Here is a 23,684-nt window from a genome sequence, read left to right as displayed (position 1 = left end):
TTATAACCATCCTAAAGAACAAAACTATGTTTTTATGTTTTTATTGACTGATGAGAGATGATATACATTGGTATAGCTTGATAATTAATACCTACTTTTCGTATTAAGGTTGCCATTTATGCACTTCTTATTTATCAAAAAAAAAAAAAAAAACGTACACTAAGGACTTCTTATTCAGTTTTAGCATATCCAAGCAAAAATTCACGTTTTGTTACGATTTTTTTTTTGACTTCTGTCCTTGACCTTGTATAAATTTGTTCACCGGTTTCTACTATTGTCCATATTTTTTCAGGAGATACTTTTCATTATTCCATTAGTACCTACACAATGAAAACGTTTGATTAAATCAGAACCCATAAATTTTTGATTAGTTTGTTGATTAAAGATTTCACCTTCCATCAATTTTACATATATTAATAGTGAACAACTGCATATCTGATTACAAAAACATGGTTTAACAACATGGTTTTTGTCATTTTATAATACAACAGCGTTTTGGCAACCTGACATCGCTTATGAGTTTGAAATCTCTCTCTTTTTTAGCAATAAAAAGCGTGAAACTAAGACAGATCAAAACACAAAAACTTACTGTTAAATTCCAGATGAACGTATTTTTGATTTCCGTATTTTCATAATGGCAAAACGTGAGACGTATTCTAGACTAAAAATCCGTACAAAATACGGCGAAATCTAAGAGTAAACAGGTCTGTTAAATGAATAAAACATTTTGTTGATTAAAAACGCATGCTTGTGTCCCTTCTATTTGAACGGTTTTTTTTTATAAACAGTGTACAGTATTTTCACCAAAATTACAGTATTTTGAAGACTCCATTACAGTATTTGGGTATGAAAAGTACATTCAATTGCTGTCACCTTACTTAACAAATTTTTTGAGGTTTTCGGTAACATCCCGCTGAATTTCATGTTTCCAACACTTTCTCAATTATAAATGAACACATCCAATATATACTTTCAACTGTATCCAAAATCTTTTAATGTCAAAATCGCACAAATGGAACAAATAAAACTTTTGCGGGCACAATTCAAATCAAGATGAAAGAATGCCAGTAATAAGAGGTCCTCCAGAAGTGAAGACAAAATGATGAAACTTCAGATCAAGGTATATGAAAAGTCGAAGAGTTCAATATTCCAACTTAATAAATCCTTAAAAGTGCACAAATAAAGCTCAATTTGTAGATTGTTAATTGTAATTTAAAAAAAAATAAAAATTATGAAAAGTGATTAATCTTTTTTAAAAAATCTACAAAATATACAAATATTGTAAACCAACTATTGTAAATAACTTGCGACGACTTTATTTCGCAATTTACCAAGGGTTTACTAGTTCGTGACGATTAATTTTCGTGATCAAGCCTTTTTGAATCAGTTGTTGACAGACACAAAGACTTTAAGGACCCGTTCGCGGCGAAAAATATTTGCGATGAAGAGACTCTCGCTAACCTCGTGAAAATTTCTCGCACACGAATAAAAGTTGGTTTACAGTTTGTGATAAGGATAACGAACCTCCAGAATCTCAGAGTTGGGATCAGATGCCTATGAGGATTAAATATCCCAAATTTATAAATTGATCTTTGATAATTATTTCTTTATTTTAAATAAAAAAATTTGCAAAGCTTACTGCACATGAATTGTAGTTTACATAAATCAGCTTCACAAATATAACTATGAGAAAATAATGGTTGGAATTTTGAACTACTTTTAAATCTCTAAAAATACTAGTATACAAAATATACACATTTATGATTTTTTTTTCTAATTTATTAAATTCATTAAGCAACTGCAGAATGAAAAAGTAACATCAATTTATTTCAAAGGGTTTGTGATTGTATGAAAATAAATAACCTAAAATGCTTTTAATTATTTTTAATAAATAAAAACTGCAGTGAAACATTAGCTTGAAAATAGAAATGAATCAAACCAAAAAGAGGTTAATCTCTTACATAAACATGTCTTCAGAAGAATAATGTTAAATAAGGTATTCATGAATACAAATATAAGTAGCCACAAAATCTATATTTAGGCTTATATTTATGGAAAAGCCTACAGCTATTGTTTGTTCTTTGCCTCTATTTAGCCTAGGTTGTGTCTAGAAAATCTATATTTTTCTTTCTTTAGGATAATATACTTGTACTATAATTAGGGATACATGCTCTAAATAAAGAATCACTGATTGGGTGAAAATAAGCTGGATCTATTGTGAGCTAAAAATAGTGCTACATGTACATGTATATCTGCCACAAACAATTATCACAGCTGTACATAGCACAAAGCAATCATGACTGCATTCATTTTAGAGATGACCTTTGGTGAGTAGAGAACATTCCAAGCAAAGACATGGATCATCATAATCAAACGCAAATTTCTCACACATTCATTTTCAAATTTCTTTTTTCATTTAATATAAATGATTCATATTTTAGTCTGCATACTTAGTGGATTACCCCTGGATGTATTCACTTGTAGAAAAAAATCCATATCCACTCATTCAAATGTTATTCAAAGGCGATCATGAATAATACCAAATGTTCTCCATATCTACACAACATTTGTAATCCTAAAGGGAGTTTAGGGAACACAGTACTTTCTTCCAAATAATTGAATAAGCTGACATCTTTTATCTAGTTGGACATGCTGGCATCTTTATCCAAATTGGATGAACTGAAAAATCTTTATCCAAATGGATGAATTGAAATCTTTATCCATATGGATGAAATAAAATCTTTATCCAATTGGATGAATTGAAATCTTAATCCAAATGGGATGAACTGAAATCAATCCAAATTGGATGAAATGGACACGCTGGCATCTTTATCCAGTTATTTTACCCCGGGACTGTGTTTCTCAGTTAACATCCTCAAGGTGAGAAGGGTGAGAAAACTGGATTGTGAGAATAAAGAATATGGTAGGAAACGGAACCAGGGCCAAAATCGGGAGGTGGATCTCGAGTTGTGTAAGCTGAGTTAGTGAGATGATGCCAAACGCGTGAAGGAACCAATGCCCCACAAGAATTGTCAGATTCCGGCCATTCAGGAAAATGTCTTTGGTCACTGAAGAGTAAGATGACTGGAAAAAAATTCTATGTAAATGAAAAAAAATGCTAACATTTCAATTTTATTAATTATTTAAGTAAGATTTGATACATACAACTTCAAGTTACTAAACAGTATGATATAATTTTGAAGTCTAAAGAGAACCATAGTTTTAATTAGCTCTAATTAAAGACTTCGCCAATTAAGAGACTGCTTCCATCCATTTTTTTTAATGTTAACATATTTTTTTCAAAAATGCTACTAGTATTCCTCCAACAATAACAAAACTTGTGATTATTGGTTTAATTGAGATTAAGTTTACATAGGGTTACCTTCCTAATACTAAGTGTGCATGTACCTAGATGTATACATACCGTATATCCGTTTTTTTCGCGTATTCGAAATTTTGCAAAAAAGGGATAGATTTGTACAGTTTTTATTTTGCATAAGTTATTTTTAGGATTAAAGATTTTTATCTAAAAATGGTAATATTTTTATGTCACATTATAACTAACATAATTTCTGCATGTATTATATTTTGTGAATTAAAAATGATTGCAGAAAAAACGAAAAATAGACCATCGCGAAAAAAAACGGATATACGGTATTTCAACATATCTGTTAAAAGAATTACCAAATCATTCACACTGATAAATATCAATATGAAAAGTAAAAACATAATTTCATAAGTCTTATATAAACCTTTTCTCCAGTTACTGGCAATATCATACAGATGATTTCATACAATTTTTTAAACCAGTAGAAAAACAGTTTCCTACTTGTCAGGAAATTTCTAAAGTTGAATATTTGAATCCCCCTAGGAAGTTCAAGAAATGATCAAAACAGGTAGGTTTAGGGCATCATTCAATCATTTATTCAAGATGAGAGCCAACTAGCTATCCTACTCTTGGGTAATATTCTTTTAAAATACTCTATTTTTATCCTGTATTTAAGAAAAAAAAATCTAAGTACTGTTTGATGGATAAATTTGCAATTTATGGTATGTTGAGTGCTTATTTTAATTTAGAGAATAATTCCATTGAGGAGATTTTTCAATAAGTGCCAAATTAATTACTTGCAACAAAATATAAAACCCTAGATGCACAGAGGAAAAAACCCTATACTATATGGATATAAATGATCAATAAACACTTCAAAAACTTGAGCCCCCCCAGATCAAAACGTGAATTACTAGAACTCATTAGTGTCCTCATAAACCTGTTTAATGTACCTGCGACCAGATGTTTGTCAGCTGGTTGACGTCATACGTTTTACGTACCCGTGATTTCTTTCTAATGAACTTACCAAATCACATCCAGATAAATGAATAACGCCAGTGATCAAAGAGGCAGCTATGACCAAGTACGAGAATGAGTAGTCTGCAAAAACAAGAAATCTTTAATTAACTTTAGACAGAGATTGACTATCTACAGTTTGTCAGCAGTTTTTTTATGTAACCTGTCATATAATTGCACCTGATCCCTTGACAGGGGAAAAAAATGATATGGCACACACAAAAAAAAAATCAATGATAATTTATGGGTATTCTGAATTAAAGTAATTTGTTATTATGTTGGTTTTTTTTTTTAAATTATATTTGTGAATATAAAGGATCGATGGTACTGGTAATGTATAATTTACTATTACAGTATGTCTGCTAAATGAGATTATGGGAAAATTTTCAGCTTGTTACCTACCCCCCCCCCCCCTAAAAAAAATGAAAATGGAAAAAAAAAATGTGTTTTAATGGAGGAAAAAACAGGTAAAATATGGTCTCAATTCTAGATTTCATTATGGGATAAGGGATCTATCAAAAGTTTTACTATCACAGTCTCTCTTCTATATAAAATTATGTGAAAATTCTTACTTCTTAAATCAAAAATATTTTTTTTTTAAAAATGTGCACTTTAAAGGAGAAACATGCTGAATTTGGTTTTGATTGTATTGCTTCATAAGGGATAAGGGACCAAACATAAAAATTTTAAGAAATGCTGATGTGTTTAGACTACATGTACTGCTGGTAAATGAAAATGATTTATCAATTGATTATATTTAATGACAGGCAAGGTGTTAAGCAGGTACAGAAAATGACAATTTCATGCTGTTCCAGTGAATGGGGAATATAATTAGGAGAAAATTGTTGCCTCAGCAACTTTCTTTCATTTAGAAAGTGTACAAATCAATGAATATGAAATCAAGGGATGGACTGAAATTTTACCGGCAATTCTCAAGATAGTATTGTGAAAATAAATGCTGAATAAGATTAAGAATTGTACTCTAGCTACTAGTTCATTATTTTATGGATATAACATTAACAAATCAATAATTTGTAAAAGAATACTAAAGCGATCCAGCTTTTCAGAGGATTTGCTGAACATTGATTCTGAAAATGAATGCAATTATGCAATGACAGAATTATTCGCCAAAAAAATTATTTTATGGAATATTCTTCCACATTTTTTCCAGCTTTGCTATATTTAAATAATGCCTTAAATTAACAGGAAAACTTTTGCATGCAGGTCATTCTCATTATGTTCAAGACATGCTTCTAATATTAATTATGATTATTTTAAGGATGCACGTACTTAGCGTATAAGTCATCATTAAAAAAAAAAAATCATAAACAGAAAAAAAAAATTGGCATCACTTACAAAGAAGGCCACTTAGCATGGCTTGTAAGACAATTAAAACTGGGTGAAAGTATAGTGCGGCATAAATGGACTTGGTCCCTTTCTTTTCCGTAAACTTGTACGATATGACAGGCCGCACCAACATCATTAGGAGAAGTGAGAAGGCATAATATATCATAACTATTGTGTACCTGGAAAAAAAAGATAAACATTATTATACTAACATGTCTACACATATCAAATTGTGATAGACACACCTTCGGTCTCACGGTAGAATTTTTTTTTTAACGGGTAATTATGATCCTGTCTAGTTAGATAATAAAACGCGTTCATACAGCTTCATGTGACAAAGCCCTTCGCCAGCGCTGGAAAACTGTTAATCTACGTCAGTTACTTTGCTGCCGTCCGCAAACATGCAGGACGTGTGACAGTAAAAAAGGTAAACATGGAATGTTTACAACTGGGATATATTTTTCTCGTGAGATGAATGAATTACGTTTGTTTTGATCCGACTCTGACGTGAATACTACTGTTAGCTATGACATTCAATGGCTTATTTTTTTAATCTTGCTGATCAAAACAAACAAAAAAGTAGCTGTAATCTGAACTGTGTACTAGCACCAATCATTACACATTCACATAAAATATTTAACAATGCCAACTTTCAATAACAAATGCATTTCCACAAATGAATTATTACAGAGTAATTAGCTTGTACATTATAATATAAATAGGTTTCTTTAAATGACCACTGCTTACAAACAACTGTTGACTGGGTTAAGAAAGACGACAACTGTTAGTGAAATTTTTTAAAACATTTTTTGTTATTAGTGAATTTTTAAGAATAATATTTTTGGGAAAGCAATGTACACGCAAATTTGGTAAAAATGTATCTACTTTACTTGGTATACAGAAAATCTGTCCCACATGGATGTTAAAATCTTGAAAAACTTATATCCCTTCAGTAAATTCTGTTCTTTAATACATTTTCAAAATTATATACCTGTATAATCTAACAAATTCTTATGAATTCAGTAGACTAGATTCCAGGTTAAACAAGTTTTATGATATTGTTCTGTACAATTTTCTGTATACAATGTAATGTCATAAACTGTGTAACATTATCTTGTAAACTATACAAGCAAATGTTCAATTTCAATAAAATTGCTATAAAATCTACCAATATTAACTTACAGTGGGTACACAATCTCCTGTGTACAGTACAGAGTTTTGGTATAGTTGGGTTGTGGATTAAGCAGCATGGAGTACCAGTCCGAGAGCTTACTAACGGGACAGGAGCGGACTGTTAAAGATCCATATGGTTCAACCAGCAACAGCGTCAAAATGGCCGCAATGATGCTCTCCAGTAGAGCTGATATGTGGAGTGAGATGAGGGATCTGTAGCAAAAAAATGAAATATTTTGAGCTATGGGTTGTATTCTAGATTGTAGCACTTAGCCTAACTGCCAGGCTAAATATCTAGGTTTATTGAACACATTTTTGCTTCTTGTCCCTACCCAATACTGCTTAGTCTAGTACCGTATAAGTGGAAATTTCAGCGAAAGGTAAATTTAGCGATTTGTCCTTAAAAATTGGTATTTTATTTTTAGTGAGATGTAATTTTCGCCATCTTAAAAAGCTCATTAAAGAAGTTATTACAAAAAATGCAATTAATTTTTAGCAAAGTTTAATTCAAGTGATCTCAACACCCTCACTAATAATGCCAAAATTAAATCCTATGCTTGCTAAAATTTCTACATATACCACTGTATATGGTATATCAGTCAAGATTTTAGCTCTCTGCTGTGACACTTTTTTCACTAATAATGCCAAAATTAAATCTAAAGCTTGCTAAAGTTTCTGCATATACCACTGTATATGGTATATCATTCAAGATTTTAGCTCTCCGCTGTGACACTTTTTTCTTGAGTGTGCTTCTGTATAACAAAAGTTTTTGCCATCTGATTATAATAAACATAACACTTTTTTTTTATACAATTGATGTCTTTTTTGTTAAAAACCTGTTTTGTTAGAACTTCAAGATGTGCACAGGTAATCACTGACATGATTTCTCTGATCATTCTAATTTTTAAATGAGGATAATGAAAGTGAAACTTCCTGCATAAGAAGCATTTTTAATTGAAGTTTCAATCAAGCTGCATGTTAAGCTGTTGATATGCACTATAACTATTGTAAATGCTGTCAGGTATTTCTTAGATCTGCTTCAAAGCAGAAGATTATTATCAACAGTCTATGTGGGAAAAAATCCCAACCAATTACTATACTCACTTTGTTGTCTTCTTTCTATTGGTATAATCAATAAAAAACCAGTGGAGAACAAGAGACAGGAGAGCCATAAAAGCCAGGTACATCCAATCATAAAATGTTGGCTCTGAATCACAAGCCAAACATATGCTTTCTTCATTTGGCTGGTAGCCTCTGGGACATGCCTAGAAAATAATGTGTTTTTATTTTTAATAATGCTCATGCAACTTTTAAAAAAAATCATCTTTTAAGAAATAATATATTCCATAAGTGATGCACAATTTTAAAATTCAGTATTTCTCTATTAGCTCTTTGATCAGTTAATAAAATCATTGTAAACTGTTAAAGAGAAGAAGAGACAATTTATTGAAATATAGTACAGAACTATTGATTTTGTGTGAGGTAAATACATATAATATCAATACATATGTCTGGAAATATAGTAAAAGAATATGAAAAGCAAAATTTCAGACACTTTTTTTATTGTACTAAACATTTGGATTTTAAAATATAAAATCAGAACTTTAATACTGTAAACCAGCTTTTATCCACACGCAAGAAATATCCGCTGCCCAGTTTTGCAACCTACATTTCAAGAAGATCTATATTTGGCACAGTGAGGGATCTTTTTGTGCCAGCACCTACTCCTTCATGGGACTTCATTATATACAGTTCCATCTGAAACATCAGTCTCCATGTTCTGCAATGGGGTTCGAATCCACTACATAAGGATCATCACCTGACTTTTGCAGTCAACCAAATGGTGGGATTTGTTTGTTTGTTGTTTAACATCCCTGCTGTTGGAGAGCTGCAAATTTTGACCTGAACTCAGCATTGTCTTAGGGCCATTGAGCAAGGATTGAGCAGTGAGGGATTTTTTTTTCGTGCCAGCACCTACTGCGACACAAGACCTGGGTTTAGTATACAGTTTCATCCGAAGGGACCGGTCTCCATATCCCACAGTGGCATAGCTGCAGAGAACTGTAGCTCTCAGAAAAATATATATTGATAGACCGGAGAGCTACAGTGCCACTCATTGAAAAAACTGTATATTTATTGCTCACAAAAAGTTGCGCTTGTGTATGGATTAATTCTTCCAAATTGCACAAAAATTAGATTTCAAAAAAATTTCGTACTCTTCTAATAAGTACTTTCGTAGTTGACATCTACACTAGGCGCGTTGGGCCAAATTATCTTACAACCAAAATGGCAGTATAAACAGACAAAATTGTCGATGATCTCGATTTCAGGGCCAGGAGGGCTATAAACAACAACTATAAGGTATGTTTTGTTGTGGAAACAGTGAAAGATTGTGTTAGGGATACACGGTTAGTAATATTTTGAGATTATAGTTTCAAAAACATGGAGAAATAAATTGATAAACAGCGCACTTTTTTGTGTGCAATAAATATACAGTTTTTTCAATGGGTGGCACTGTAGCTCTCCGGCCTGTCAAATTATTTTTTCAGAGAGCTACAGATCTGCAGCTAACAGTGGCATACATACTAAAGGTACTACATGTATCAGAAACTTCTCAACTACTAAAGAGTTTCAAATTAAACCTTATATATTTTTTTAAAATATTTGAAAATTTAACTTATATGGTATATAAGTACTATATGTACTTACATGCTTATACCTTTCATCATTTTCAATATTTTAAAATTTTCTTATGATTTTTTTTGTTTTATATTTATTTTTGCAAAATGATATTCATAAGCACACATGGTAGCCATGCCAATGATCTTGTAGTACTGTTGTCTTACACAGAAGCTAAGCTAATGATCTCCTAAATATCCACTCCTATTCAGAAGCTATGGCAGTGATCTCTTAGTGTTTTGTTCCCCTATACAGAATCTACACTGTTGATCTCTTAGTGTTTTCTCCTATACAGAAACTAAACCAATGATCTCTTAGTGTTGTTTTCCTATACAGAAACTATGCTAATGATCTCTTATCATTGTTCTCATATGCAGAAACTATGGCAGTGATCTCTTAGTGTTGTTATCTTATACAGAAACTATGCTTATGATCTCTTATATAGAAACTATGCTAATGATCTCTTGGCATTGTTCTTCTATTCAGAAACTATGGAGGTGATTTCTTAGTGTTGTTATCCTATGCTTATGATCTCTTAGCGTTTTCTCCTATACAGAATATACGCTAATCATCTCTTAATGTTCCTCTCCTAATCAGAAGATATTGCAGTGATCTCTCAGAGTTGCTCTCCTATACAGAAGCAGAATCAATGATCTCTTAGTGTTGTTTTCCTATACAGAACTATGCCAGTGATTTCTTGGTGTTGTTATACAGAAACTATGCTTATAATCTTTCAGTGTTTTCTCCTATAGAGAAACTATGCTAATGATCTCTTAGTGTGTTGTCCTCCTATACAGAAACTATGCTAATGATCTCTTAGTGTTTTCTCCTATACAGAAACTAGGCTAATGATCTCTTAGTGTTGTTCTCCTATTCAATAGCTATGCCAGTGATCTCTTAGAATTGCTCTCTTATACAGAAGCTATGCTAATGATCTCAGTGTTGCTCACCTATACAGAAGTTATGCCATTGATTTCTTAGAATTGCTCCTAAATACAGAAGCTATCACAATGATCTCTTAGTGTTGCTCTCCTATACAGGAGCAATGCCGTGATCTCTTAGTGTTATAAATCTTTCTTATTGCACTTACCCCACACTCACTGTAGTTATTATTGCCTAGGGGAATTCTCCCACAATAAAGTCCTGGGCATCTTTCTACTGTAAGTAAAATATATACATATTTAATCTAAATAGATTAAAAAAGACCAAAACTTTCTTCTGAATCAAGGCTTATAATTTTGATAACTAGATCTGAATCAGTTCTTGAAAAAATTCTGCTTGCCCTGTAGGCCATAACTTAGTTCATCATCTGTAATTTAACTTTAACCAGTGCTCAAATAATTTCCAAATATCCTTTCTCATTTATGTTGAAATTAATACTTGATATCATGTTTACTTAACTTAGCAAAATCCTTTCGCAATGGAGGTAGGAAATGTCTGTTGGATGGGGGCAATTTGCTATTATACAATGCAAGATCTATCATTGTGGAATTTATAAGGACAGATAAGAAAGAAATCCTGGTGAAATATTTTGCCAAGTATTCGTTTATCCATTTGCCTAATAAATCCTCGAGAGAGCTAGTCCTCCTATGTTACATTTTTTTCGATACTTTTCACTAAGCAGACTCTTCTCATTAAATTTTCATTGAAAAAAACCAGGGACCTATATAGGTCCCTGATATATTGCACCATACTGTACATATTTACATGGCAAGATCCAAGTACCTGTTTAGTGTTAATTTATAGAAACACATTCAAGATAATTATATGCATTATTAATAGCGAGCGCAGCGAGGCGGCGCGAAGCGCCGCTCGCATATATTGCAACGCCTGTGCGATAAAATTGTACATATTTTTTTGACCCACAATGCATCACTTGTTAGCAAGATCGGCAAATGTTCAACAAAAAGTTTACTGCCTTTACTTAATGGATATATCTTGTTAATTTATAGAAACACATTCAAGATAATTATATGCATTATTAATATGTTCTCTACACTAAACATGTACACAAAACACAACTTATGGAAAAAATTATGAAAACAAGTTTAAATGAATTACATTTTCTTGAAACATATATGTGGTATACATCAGTTGTATAATTTTGTGGTTTGAACAACATTGGGAGTTGATGTTTTGATAAAGAAAACAGATTGCAATCTTACGGTTTTAATCAATCCAAACCGATTGCATATAGGTCTAGCCTGTAAATAAAAAACACTTACCTTTTGCACTCAAATCTGTCATTGTTTAATAACAATTCTTTCTAGCTAAGGCTAAGCTACATTTTTTCCCTTTTCCACTTTCATTTTCTTTAGAACTCTTCAGCACAGAAGTTAAGAAAAGTCTTCACTTCCTGTTGCGTTTTGTCGGTGAACAGACAGTTCCGATTTCTGCAATGAAACTGTTTGCTGTCAGTTTGATGTTTGTTGCGAGTTTCTGTATTTTTATTGGGTTTATAGAAATTATAGTTAATACAGAACATGTGGATAACACTCGAAATCCAAACGAAATTAGCCAAATTCATTTTAATGAAGATGACTCAAAGCTATGGTGGTTTGTTCAGGTAATGTCTAAATTTGGGTTAAATCAAATCGCTTTGTATATGTAGCTTGAAAGTTAAACAACCAAGAGGCAAATACATTGCGGCAAATTTATATTTGCATTATCTTTTTTACACCAACGTAACATTTTTTGGGAAGGCCGCCGAAAGGGATGTTTTTAAACATTGTATTTTTAGGATTTTACCTTGTTCAGTTATTTGCAATGATGATGATGCAACGGAGTACATTATGACATCACCAAGTTGTGGTAGAAAATCGTCATGTGGCTAAAAGGTTAAAATGCCTTATCTATCTTATTTTAAATGCTTTCCTATCATATGGCATTTTTCTGATATAGAAATTTATCAACAACACTATATATATGTAATATGTTGACGGTGCGACCGTTATGGCAAGCGCAGATATTTATTTTGTTATGATTTAGATTGGGCTTGTCAAACTGCATGTGACATTTGGTGCATCTAGACTTTGTCATCACATGACGTCGTAAGTTACATTTCCAAAAAAGAAGCCTGAACAGTGCTGAAAATAAATGATGAACATTTCGTTTACTATTTATCAATTATCTTCAATATTTATCCATTAAATCAGGGCATGTTTACTTTTAGTTGAACTTTTGCTGCTTATTCTCGTGAGAACGTAGCTTTAACAAGTGAAGCATTGTAGGTCCAAATTACTGCATCAAAAAATTTTATCGAATGAATGTGCAGTAGTCCAAATTTTCTCTTCTCACAGGCGTTGCTTTAAGAGCTCGCAGTGACAAGCGTCGCTTCGCGATGCTCACTGCGCTCGCTATGAATATGATTATGTCATCTGTCCATTCCAAGTGATAAAATCTAGTCCTGTGTTATAAATTCAGAATCCTTGACAAATACTTATTCATAAAACGGCTTTATTTAGCCCCCAAAAGACACCATTTGTAATTTTTTTCCCATATTTTTATGTATTTGTGAATTAGGTTCAATATGCTTAAGCATTAATATGCCTATAAAAAAGTTTAACTTGAATCTATAAAGTGAATGGGAGCAAATCAATGAAAAAACATTAATCAGAGTTAGTCAGGTGTTGACAGTACAGCATGTAGATTTACTGCCTGCTACAACTTCTTTGAATTTGTTTCCTTCAATCAATATAGTTGCGTAAAAAATTACTGTATTGTATTTTGTATCATTATGGAAGCATATTGTTTCACCTTAGACTTCTTAAACTGTGTCTTTACAGTATGCATTACCTTCTAAATATATATTGATTGCATATATCAAATATGTCATCCTCATTACCGGTATATATCAAATCAATTGAAAAACCTGAATGATATCCATGAGGATCTTGTAGGTAAAACAAAGTTCATTTATACTCAAGGATATAAATTTATATATATAATGCTAAACAAGCTTCTTCTAGTACTTATGTTGTAAAAATATAAATACAGTAAAACTCTTTTAGTACGAAAACGGATATTGTGAATTCCCGGATATAGCGAAGTCAGCTTGGATCCCCAGTTATACTAATTGAATGATTTTCTTATACGATCATAACGAATTACGGATATAGACGTGAAGTAATTTTATAGGTCCCAGTGACTTCGTTATATCCAAGTTTTGCTGTAAATGCAAAAAGTAAACAATTTATTTGTTTAATTTTATTTTAAGCTAACAGATATCCATGTCAGTAAGTTCAAAGATCCTAAAAGACCTGAAGACTTAATCAAATTCTGTCGTCATCATCTACCAAGAATAACTCCCGAGTTGATTATTGTTACAGGTAAAAGGGAAGTCTAGAAATTCTGTCAATGAATTTTATCAATCTGTGAAAAGTTATCTTATTCACTGAAACCTTGTAATTTCTAATGACGTATGTAATTTTCTTGTGATTTTGGATGGTTAACCATTGTAGGAGATCTTACAGATGCCAAGTATAGAAATGAAAGAGGTTCAGCCCAGTTTATAGAAGAATGGAAAGGTTATGATGAAGTGGTGACTCTATGTCAGAAGCATAATAATGACGTTAAGTGGCTTGATTTAAGAGGAAATCATGGTAAGTTATATCAGAATATACCCTTTAAATTACCAGTACATGTACACGTATTTCCCCTTTATCATTTTTTTGGTCCACTGATTTTCTCTGAAAGGGGGATTATTAATTAAGTCTGCCTATCATTCATTCTGTGTATTACCCATTAATTAGATTCCAAACAATAACTTACAAAGCCTTTAAGTGCTGATATTCAGTATAAATATCTCAATAGCATAAGGAAGACCCCTTTGTTTTTTGAGGTGAAAAGGTCAAGGTCAGAATTTAATACTGTATCCAGGCTTTTTGCCCCAGTTTATATTCACCCTTTCACACTTGCAAACCATTTTGCCCCATTTTAAATTAGCCTAGTCACAGTTTTGTTTTAAAAATTATACTGTATTGTATACTTTGAATTCGCCCCTTTTTTAATTCGCCAAAATGAGGTTAGGGCGAAAGGGGTTAAAATAAAACGTGGGTAAAATTTTCCCTGTATACAGTATCTTGCATAAATTGGTTTCCTCATGATGAATTCAGTTCTTATTTAGGCTTTGCTATGATTGGTCATATTTATATGGAAGCATCCTCAGGGATAGTGTAGATTTAAATTTGTTCAAATAATGACCCCAGGGGTAGGGCCACAAGGTCAGATGTTAATATGCATTGTACTGTAAAGGTCAACATCAGTTTTATATTTGTTCCTCTAGCAACATTTAGCTTAGAGGGATCTTCCACAATGTCCTATTTTCCCATTAAGCAAGGGGCACACATTCCCTAAATTATTTCGTTATTTATTTGTTGGTTTATTTAATGAAATCTGCATAATGTGGAAGAATTTTGGGTAATTGTGCTGTTGGTGAATAAAATTTACTAAAATTTTCTTTGTAGATGCTTTCAATGTACCAGGCAAGGATGATAGGAAAAATCTTTTTAGGTCAGTATTTTATCTAAGCGTTTTGTTCACAAATAATTAACAGTTATAATCTGGTATCAAAAAGTAATTGGAATTCCAAATTTGCATCACTCTAAAAAAAAGTTTCATTTTTTTTACCTCTCTTGAGGATTTGAATTACCGTATAAGTGGAAATTTTAGCGAGACGCAAATTTAGCGATTTGTCCTTAAAAATTGGTATTTTTTTTTAGCGAGATATAATTTTAGCGATTTTATAAAGCTCAATAAAGTAGCTATTACAAATAAAGTGCAATTAATTTTTGGCGATATTAAATTTTAGCGATCTTGGCACCCTCGCTAATAATGCCAAAATTAAATCCTCGCTAAAAATTCTGCTTATACGGTATGTTTTACATATAAAGCTTTGGGTCGTGGATATTGGTCAGATTTGGCTTGGGTAACTCGGTTGGTAGAGCACCTCAGTGGTTCGATTCCCATCCACCCATACAATTTCTCCTCTCCTGTTACATATAAATAATGAAACATGCATTCTTCTGCTTATGATAAATTATATGAACACTTAGTTAAAGATTAGAGAAAGAAATTATATAGCATATTGGGTATTCTTTTCTATAATTACATGTTTGAAGAATTTCAGCTCTACCCACTTAACCATGACGTCATTGAAAGGTCTTATTAGTAATTATTGGATATAGATCATCCTTTTTAGCTTATTTAGAAAAACAGATATCTTCCATTAGTTTTATTGAAACAATTTTAATGTTCAGTTAGATCAAGGCACATGTATTTGTTTTACATTTTATAAAAATTCAGTTTACCTGTAATTTTTCTTTGATAAACTTATGATTATTGTTTTCATCAAATGATTTAAATAGATCCATCTCTTTGAATAAAGACTAAAGCAAATTTGAGGAGTTTATTTATACCTTGTTTGTTTACTACAGAAGCTGTATATTATAGACTCAAATTTTTTCCTGGATTAATTGAGTAAGAAAATTATAAAATAATTGTTTTACATTCTGTTTAGAACATACTCTGAACAAGGGGGGATAAATCCCACATCCTATTTGTACACACATAAGATGAAGTTTGGGGATTACAGCTTTATTGCTTTGGATGCTACACCAGACCCTGGACCAAGGAGGCCTTTTAACTTCTGTGGATCCCTCAGAGAGGTATGACCCCTCCCCCCCCCCTTGCCCCCCCCCATCTGATAACTGTCACAGTGTCATCTGCTTGGCATGATTATCACACAAGGACCACTTTGTTTTTTGTCTGTTCTTGTATTTGGGATAATTCGTACCGGTGCAAAAATATCATTGTAGGCAATATTTATTCCTTTAATAGGCATAATATTACTGAAAAAATAATCAAAATTAACATTGACAAAAGAAAGGAATTTATGTTACATGTTGTAATATTTTAGTAAATGGTGCTTTGCAGTCAACCATGATACATGTATATATCTGTGTGATTAGTTTGAATTTGTATAATGCATATAAAATCATTTGTTTTTTCCAGAAAGAGATGAGACTGTTAAAGAAGCTTTCCAAAGACAGCAGGAATAGTAATATGACTTTCTGGTTTGGACACTACCCCACATCGTTTATTGTTACTGAAGATAATTCTGATGTTCAACAACTGATGAGGTATTATGCTTAAAATTCAGTTGATATAAGAATAGTGTCAAAAGTCAGAGTGATACATAAGAGCTTATTATCTGGACGTCGTGTTCCTGACCAAACTGTCCAGATTAATGGAGGGTCAGATTATTGAAACAGCTGTGGAATAAATCATAATTACCCCCAAGTTTTTGTCTGGAAGGTGAAGGGTTGAAGGGTGCAGGCTAGAAATAGAAGAAATAGGATAATGAGATTTTTTTTCCCAAAGCCCCTGAACCCCTATCCTTACTCATTTTTTTCCTGATGTTGACAGTTCTGGAATTTTATGAATTGAATCCATTAATGGAACAGGCTCATTATAGGAATTTTTTTTAAATTAATGTTTTATTTTTCAGAAATGCTAGTGTTTACTTTTGTGGACATCTTCACACGTGGGCAGGATTGATTCCCGACATGTACACCCGACACAGTACAGGAACCTATGAACTGGAGCTGGCAGACTGGAAAGACAACAGAATGTAAGTACAGGGAAACTTGTTTGATCCAGTCACCACTGGTTCCAAAGAAATTGGCTAAATTATACAAGGAACTTAGCACCATTTTTAATAAGGTTTCGGAATATACAACATCTGGATTAGACAAGTTTAACTGTACATATGCCAAAGTCTCTTATGTCAATGAAAATGAATATCATTTGGATTCACAGCTTCTTTTTATTTTTGACTATATTTCTTAAAGTTTTGTGTTTTTGCAGGTATAGGATTGTAGCCATAGACAACAATGTGATGGCTTTCTCAGATCAAGTTTTCCATGAAGAACCTGTTGTTATCTTTACCAATCCACAACATGCCAAATTTCCATCTCCACATAAAGTCACATCTACTCATATCAGGTACTGCCTGTACACAAACAAAGAAATTATAGCTATCATTTGAGTTAGTGTTAACTTTATTTTCATTTTTCTGCATTGGATTTTAAAGTATACAAGGGAAATACAAGAAATCTGCATATTTTCTACTCAAGGATTGAACAGAAATTGTAATTCTGAAAAAAAAATTCCAAATTTATCCAAAGTTAAAGCTGTAAGTTGTCTAATTTATTTATTTTGCAAGTTTTTAGTACCAGTAACTCTGGTGTTTTATGGTTTTAGACTCTTGATGTTTCCACCATCAGATGACTTGAGCATTACTGTTTACATTGACAACCAGAAAATAGGCATGGCCAAAAAAGTCAGAGGACCACTCTATGTGCTACCATGGAAACCAGAGCTTTATAAGAACGGTCAGCACCAAATCAAGGCAGTGGTGAAGGTACTTTGTAACAAAAGTCAAATACTGTGAAATCTTAATTTATTAGTCAGGGGAGGGCAAACCTGGTGAATTTTTTGGGTCATTCTTACCCTTGATTATATGGTCAACATACTTATGAACTGAATTTATTATCAAAGAAAAAAAAAACAAAAAATAATATCCTCATGAACCAGTCAAATTTGATTTGCCCACAATGAACTCAAAAAATAAAATTTATTTCACTATACTTTAAGAATTTACTGTATAAGCAGAATTTTTAGCGAGGATTTAATTTTGGCATTATTAGCAAGGTTGCCAAGATCGCTAAAATTGAATATCGCTAACAATTAAATGTGCTCTATTTGTAATAGCTTCTTTAGTGAGCTTTTTAAAATCACTAAAATTACATCTCACTAATAATAAAATAACAATTTTTAAGGACAAATCGCTGAATTTGCATCCCACTAAATATTCCACTTATGCAGTATCAGCACATCAATCAGACTTCCTTGTATGGAGGATACTGGAAGATGTCATAATTTGGTCAAAGGTTAATATCAAAATGTGAAATCTGTTGATTATAAAATGCACTGGAGGGCTATATGGACAACTTTTTTCTGATAATTTAATTGAGTTTTGTACCGCTACCAGACAATCACACAATCTCTTCTGAGATGTCCTTGATTGTTGAATTTAATTTCTCATATATGTACATGAAGTTTACAGGGATATTTGATAATACATGTTTTACCAGTAATTATAATTATTAAATGTCTTATCTGTGACACCAATTTCTCAAATACCATTGATATATCAAAGTGATTTGGAAGTCTAGACAACTTTTTCTTTATGTTTTTAACCTTGCATGTTGTTTCTTATTCTTAGATATCTCATAATATCAGCCCATTCTAAGCTTAAGATAATGACTGCACTTACAAGTCTATTTTCATATTCCTTTTACAGGAAAAAGACTTTGTTATCCGAGAGAAGACCCAGCCATTTTCTCTTGATGGCACCATTGAGCCATTTCCTTTGAGAGCTCGCCTCATTCTCATGTTGAACTTTTCTCTTCTTGTAAGTGTAATAAAACATACATTATTATTCTGTCTTCTGAATCTTTGAAGAAGTGAGGAAAATATCCCTAAGAATGTTTAAGAAATTATTCATTTATGGTGCATTTTATTGTAAAATTTAATTGAGAAACATTAAGAATATTAAAAAAAAATGACCAAAAATAATTGCATGAACATTTATTTTTAAAATTTTCAGCCAAAAAACATCAACAACTACAATAAACCATTTACAGATTAACTTTCTAGGCTTTTTAGGCTCAAACTCAGTAAAGATTGCAACTGCTTTGCATTATCCCATGGAAGGGAGGAAATTGAATTTATTTGACAGACTAATTCATTTTTTATTTCCAGGGGAAATCTCTGTTCTATTTCTTGGTTATTGTGTACGTTGTTGTTCTCTGCCTACTGAGGAGATATAATGATGTCAAATCCATACAGCTTGAAGGTACAGTTGTTACTTGGAGTATACAGCCATCCATTATTTTTATGTTCCCCAAACGGAGTTTGGGAACGTATTGTTTTTACTCTGTTTCTTATTATTATTATTCTTTTTTCTTCTTATTTCTTCTCCGGTACTTTTTTGTCCGGAGTGTTCTCAGAAACTGTTCACCCAACTGAGCTAAAACCTTTTTAGGGTTAATAGGTGTGTAGTGTAGGTGTGCGGAACGAAGGTCATTTTGCGCGCATACGCATGCACGTGCGTGCGCGTGATATGAGTGAAATGACTGATATACTTAATATAGCTATAACTTTTACATTTTGTAATGAAATGATTTAAAACTCATTATATAAAGATATATTAATAGTGTAGATAATGTGACACTGTCAAATTAGCACGAACTCACGCGCATGCACGTACGCTTAGCTCTGATTGGCTGAAACAGAAACCTCAATATCTTTTCTGTTTTTTAACGAAATGCTATGAAATTTAAAAGATAGGCATACTTTAGGATGTCCTACAATATGACATATAAAGATTGTCATGAAAACACGCGCATGCGCATGTGCTGCAATCTGATTGGCTTAAACTTTAAATGGCTATAACTCCCTTGTTTTTCAAGTAAACAGGATGGGATTTAGAACATAGACAAATATAATAGACTCCTACAAGATGGCATGGTCATCATGCTAATGCATGCACGTGCATACACGTGCGCTTCGCTCTGATTGGCTGAAACAAAAACCTCAATATCTTTTCTGTTTTTTGACGAAATGCTATGAAATTTAAAACATAGGCATACTTTAGGATGTCCTACAATATGATATATAACAATTGTTATGAAAACACGCGCATGCACGTGCACTGCAATCTGATTGGCTAAAAATTTAAATGGCTATAACTCCCCTGTTTTATAACCAAACGAAATGGGACTTAGAACATAGACAGACATAATGGTCTACTACAAGAAGGTATGGTCATCATACACATGCATGCACGTGCGCTTTGCTCTGATTGGCTGAAACAGAAATCTCAATATCTTTTTCGGTTTTTGACGAAATGCTATGAAATTTTAAAGGTAGGCATGCATTAAGATATCCTACAATTTGATAGATAACAATTTTCATAAATACATGCGCAATCACGTGCGCCGCAATCTGATTGGCTTAAATTTTAAATGGCTGTAACTCCCTTGTTTTTCAACCAAACAGGATTGGATTTGGATCATAGACAGACATAATAGACTCCTACAAGAAGTTATGGTCATGCACATGCATGCACGTGCGTGCACGTGAAATAAGTAAAATTAAAAATACACTTAAATGAGCATATTTTTAATGCTTTTGGATTAAATGCTTCAATATTTCATATATCAAGATTTCTAAATAGTGTAGACAAGATGATATCGTCATTACGCACATGCATTCACATGCGCACGCATGCTATGGTACAATTTGAATATACTTGGTATACTTCTGGGAAAGCGTTGTTAAAGTCTTAAATACATAGAGTTTGCCTTATTCAATGAAGCTTACAGGGAATATGGCACGAAAAGGGAGTTGGGGAGCGTTTGGGGAACATCTGTAACGGTTCCCGTTACAATTAGCACTAGTTACTAATGTTTTCTATTAGTGAGATTCATGAAATTTTGTGAACAGATTGGGCATGATTTACTAATGCATGTATAGCACTAAATAAAATGCAGATATAATTTTTCTGTACTGAAGTTTGTTTCCTCAAGTTTCTTGAATTTGATTGAATTAATTGAATAGAATTTCTCTTTATTTTTCAGGAAATATGATGCCAATTAGATTTATAAGAAAATTTATAAATCTTTGGATATTTAGAATCTGGCTGGTTTCAAAGACAACAAGAATATTTCTGATTTTAATAAGCTTTACCATTTACCTGGCAATAGGTAACATAATTTGATAAAAATTTAAATCACAGTCTTATTTCAAGATCATGATTCTTTAAATATTGGAAAATGACTACATAAATTTATCTACAGTCAATTCTTGTTATCTCAAAAACTTTGAGATATCCAAGGATTTGAGATTTTGAGGGTAAAATACTTTTAAGGTTTATATGATTGGGACTTTATAATTACATGTACTTTTGCACCATGACATTCAAGATATACATGCTTGAGATATCGAAGTTAAACTTTATCACAAAAAGACCTACTGTGAAACTGATAGATCAGAGGGGTGTAGCAATTTTAAGAATGATATTTTAAAAAATGAAATTCTCTTCTTTGTCCATTGTAGGTCCATGGTTTGTTGCAGAAGTAGTGGATGGACACACTGGCATGCTCTTTGTATGGGGGCTGTATGTTAAAGGAACCACCTTACCAGACTTTCTGACATATTTGTATGGAATATTTCAAGTAAGAGCCTTAATTATAATGTTGTGGACCAGACTTCCTGTACATTCATGCCAATAATTCAGAAGAACACCTGTAATTTTTTTTATATTTTTTCTTTCGTTTTGTTTCAGATGGTGACTTTTAACATTCCATTGCTGTTCCATGTTGGCTACGTCCTAGGTTACCCACAATCCTTCAGTGAGGCCAACAGACTCCGATTTTCCCACAGATTACGACATCTATATATACCTATGATTGCTCTAATATTATTTCAGTCCTATTTAACTCTAATTGAGTTCCCTCATGCCTATGGAACCAGAGCAATCATTCTTGGGCCTGTTAGAACAGGATCTATATTTGTAGGACTATACTGTTACTATTTAGCAAGATCACATCATTATAAAAGTGCTCTTCACTCTAGTTGACAAAAGCTAGAGTTAAGCCAATCTAATTAAAATCAGATACTTTGATCTGCTCACGTAGATCCTCAGTGTAGTAATCTACATCAGCAGATTGAAAGATACGGTTTTAATTAGATTAGATCCCAGCTAAGAGCAAATTTAATTTTATTTATTGACTTTTTTTACCCTGTCTCGTAGATTTTTTTCTTTTCTGATGAACAAATTGTTCTTTGATTGAAGAGTTCTTGTTTATGAAATGTACGAGGGGTGATCAAAAAGTTTGCAAACTATCTCTATATCTACAAAACCACAATTCAGATTAGAATGAAATTCGGTACACACATAGCCATGCACAAGGTCTATAAATAGCATATGCTGAATAAAGTTTCTCTCCTTGTTTGTGACGTCACAATGTGAAAATGACGTCACTATTTAGGTCACTTGTGACGAAAAATGGTTGTCTCAGTGGACTCGTTCAACAAACGACTGTACAATTTATTGTAATATCTTAGAAATTCCTCTACAGTATCATATAATAATTTGTACACAGTTTATTGAGATAAATGAGTTCCTATGAATTCAATTAATGGTTGGATTAATCGTTTTAGTGAAGGAAGGCTGATGGTTAAAAATGATACTTGTCATCTTGCCCAGTGAAAGCAAGTTTGAAAAGATATGTATTTTTAAATAAGCAATTTGCTATCAAAGACCTCCAATTAGCACTTTGAAAAATAGTTGAATATTTGAACAATGATAAAAGAATTAAATACCTAAGATATCGTTTACTTTAGATTTTAAACATATTAGATATGATAAAAAGGATGCACCCATTCTCTATCCACCTTGAATAAAGGTCTCTCCTGAGACAGAAGATTTGTGTTTTAATGGTCGCCATTTTTATTTTTGGAAAGGATGTTATTATCCACCCATTCTGTTGCCGATATATTTCTGACAAATTAACTGTTCTTGTCATAAAAATTAACTCACAAGGAAAGAAATATAAAACTCAGAAAAATCTTTTAACTTTTGTGACAGAACGCTACGGAGGGGGTCACGTGACTGCCAATATCACGTGATTCGCGCATGCGCAGAACGGTAGTTGATGTGCATTAAAATCGGAGAGGATTAATTTAAAATATAATCAACATTAAAACCAAATATTGTTTCTTGTATGGAAGTTATTCAATTAGTTTGCGAACTTTTTGATCACCCCTCGTATATCACATTTTATAATTCATGGAACAACAACACTGTACGTATATATGAGGCAACATTTACACAATTTGGAGGTGATTAGTTACATCCAGCTATAATTCATAAGTACTTTTTTCACTTGTATGAAGGTTTTCCAAATTACTATTCCTGTCAGTCTTGATTACAGTCTTAAAAATTATTTTTATTACTGTATACAGGGTTATTTTCGCCCTGCTTTATTTTTGCCCTTTCAACCTTGCAAAC

At 32.4% G+C, this 23,684-nt stretch overlaps 2 protein-coding genes across 2 annotated transcripts; one reads left to right on the top strand and one right to left on the bottom strand.

The window, feature by feature from the left end:
• Positions 1 to 1,835: 1,835 nt before the first annotated feature.
• On the bottom strand, positions 1,836 to 11,855 carry LOC134232304 (JNK1/MAPK8-associated membrane protein-like). The gene is made up of 7 exons (XM_062714257.1): positions 11,770 to 11,855; positions 10,635 to 10,702; positions 7,970 to 8,130; positions 6,875 to 7,078; positions 5,702 to 5,871; positions 4,356 to 4,429; positions 1,836 to 3,084 (listed from the first exon to the last, which is right to left on the bottom strand). The coding sequence occupies exons 1-7, from the start codon at positions 11,789 to 11,791 to the stop codon at positions 2,863 to 2,865; spliced, it is 921 nt and encodes a 306-aa protein (XP_062570241.1). The 5' UTR covers positions 11,792 to 11,855; the 3' UTR covers positions 1,836 to 2,862.
• Positions 11,856 to 11,915: 60 nt separating this feature from the next.
• On the top strand, positions 11,916 to 22,482 carry LOC134232303 (transmembrane protein 62-like). The gene is made up of 14 exons (XM_062714255.1): positions 11,916 to 12,110; positions 13,761 to 13,872; positions 14,005 to 14,145; positions 15,010 to 15,055; positions 16,062 to 16,209; positions 16,556 to 16,683; positions 17,052 to 17,174; positions 17,411 to 17,548; positions 17,807 to 17,966; positions 18,909 to 19,019; positions 19,370 to 19,463; positions 21,250 to 21,375; positions 21,728 to 21,846; positions 21,957 to 22,482. Exons 1-14 carry the CDS (start codon positions 11,943 to 11,945, stop codon positions 22,248 to 22,250), a joined length of 1,908 nt encoding a protein of 635 aa, XP_062570239.1. The 5' UTR covers positions 11,916 to 11,942; the 3' UTR covers positions 22,251 to 22,482.
• The last annotated feature ends 1,202 nt before the right edge of the window (positions 22,483 to 23,684 follow it).

The sequence above is a fragment of the Saccostrea cucullata genome, unplaced genomic scaffold (assembly GCF_032062105.1).
Source record: "Saccostrea cucullata isolate Sc308-1 unplaced genomic scaffold, CSIRO_AGI_Scuc_v1 ctg234, whole genome shotgun sequence".
Lineage (NCBI taxonomy): Eukaryota > Metazoa > Mollusca > Bivalvia > Ostreida > Ostreidae > Saccostrea > Saccostrea cuccullata.
Note: the sequence above shows the minus strand (reverse complement) of the source record. Positions and strands in the feature narration are given on the sequence as shown.

What these genes read in the sequence shown, in the direction of transcription:
- LOC134232304 (XM_062714257.1), bottom strand. Translation starts at nt 11,791, where the DNA reads ATGACAGATTTGAGTGCAAAAG. An exon ending in ATAACTACAGTGAGTGTGGG is followed by an intron (nt 8,131 to 10,634) that starts GTAAGTGCAATA and finishes ATTATTTTCTAG; the next exon opens with GCATGTCCCAGAGGCTACCA. An exon ending in ATTTATCTGGATGTGATTTG is followed by an intron (nt 3,085 to 4,355) that starts GTAAGTTCATTA and finishes ATTTTTTTCCAG; the next exon opens with TCATCTTACTCTTCAGTGAC.
- LOC134232303 (XM_062714255.1), top strand. Translation starts at nt 11,943, where the DNA reads ATGAAACTGTTTGCTGTCAGTTTGATGTTTGTTGCGAGTTTCTGTATT. An exon ending in TGATTTAAGAGGAAATCATG is followed by an intron (nt 14,146 to 15,009) that starts GTAAGTTATATC and finishes TTTTCTTTGTAG; the next exon opens with ATGCTTTCAATGTACCAGGC. An exon ending in GATAGGAAAAATCTTTTTAG is followed by an intron (nt 15,056 to 16,061) that starts GTCAGTATTTTA and finishes CATTCTGTTTAG; the next exon opens with AACATACTCTGAACAAGGGG.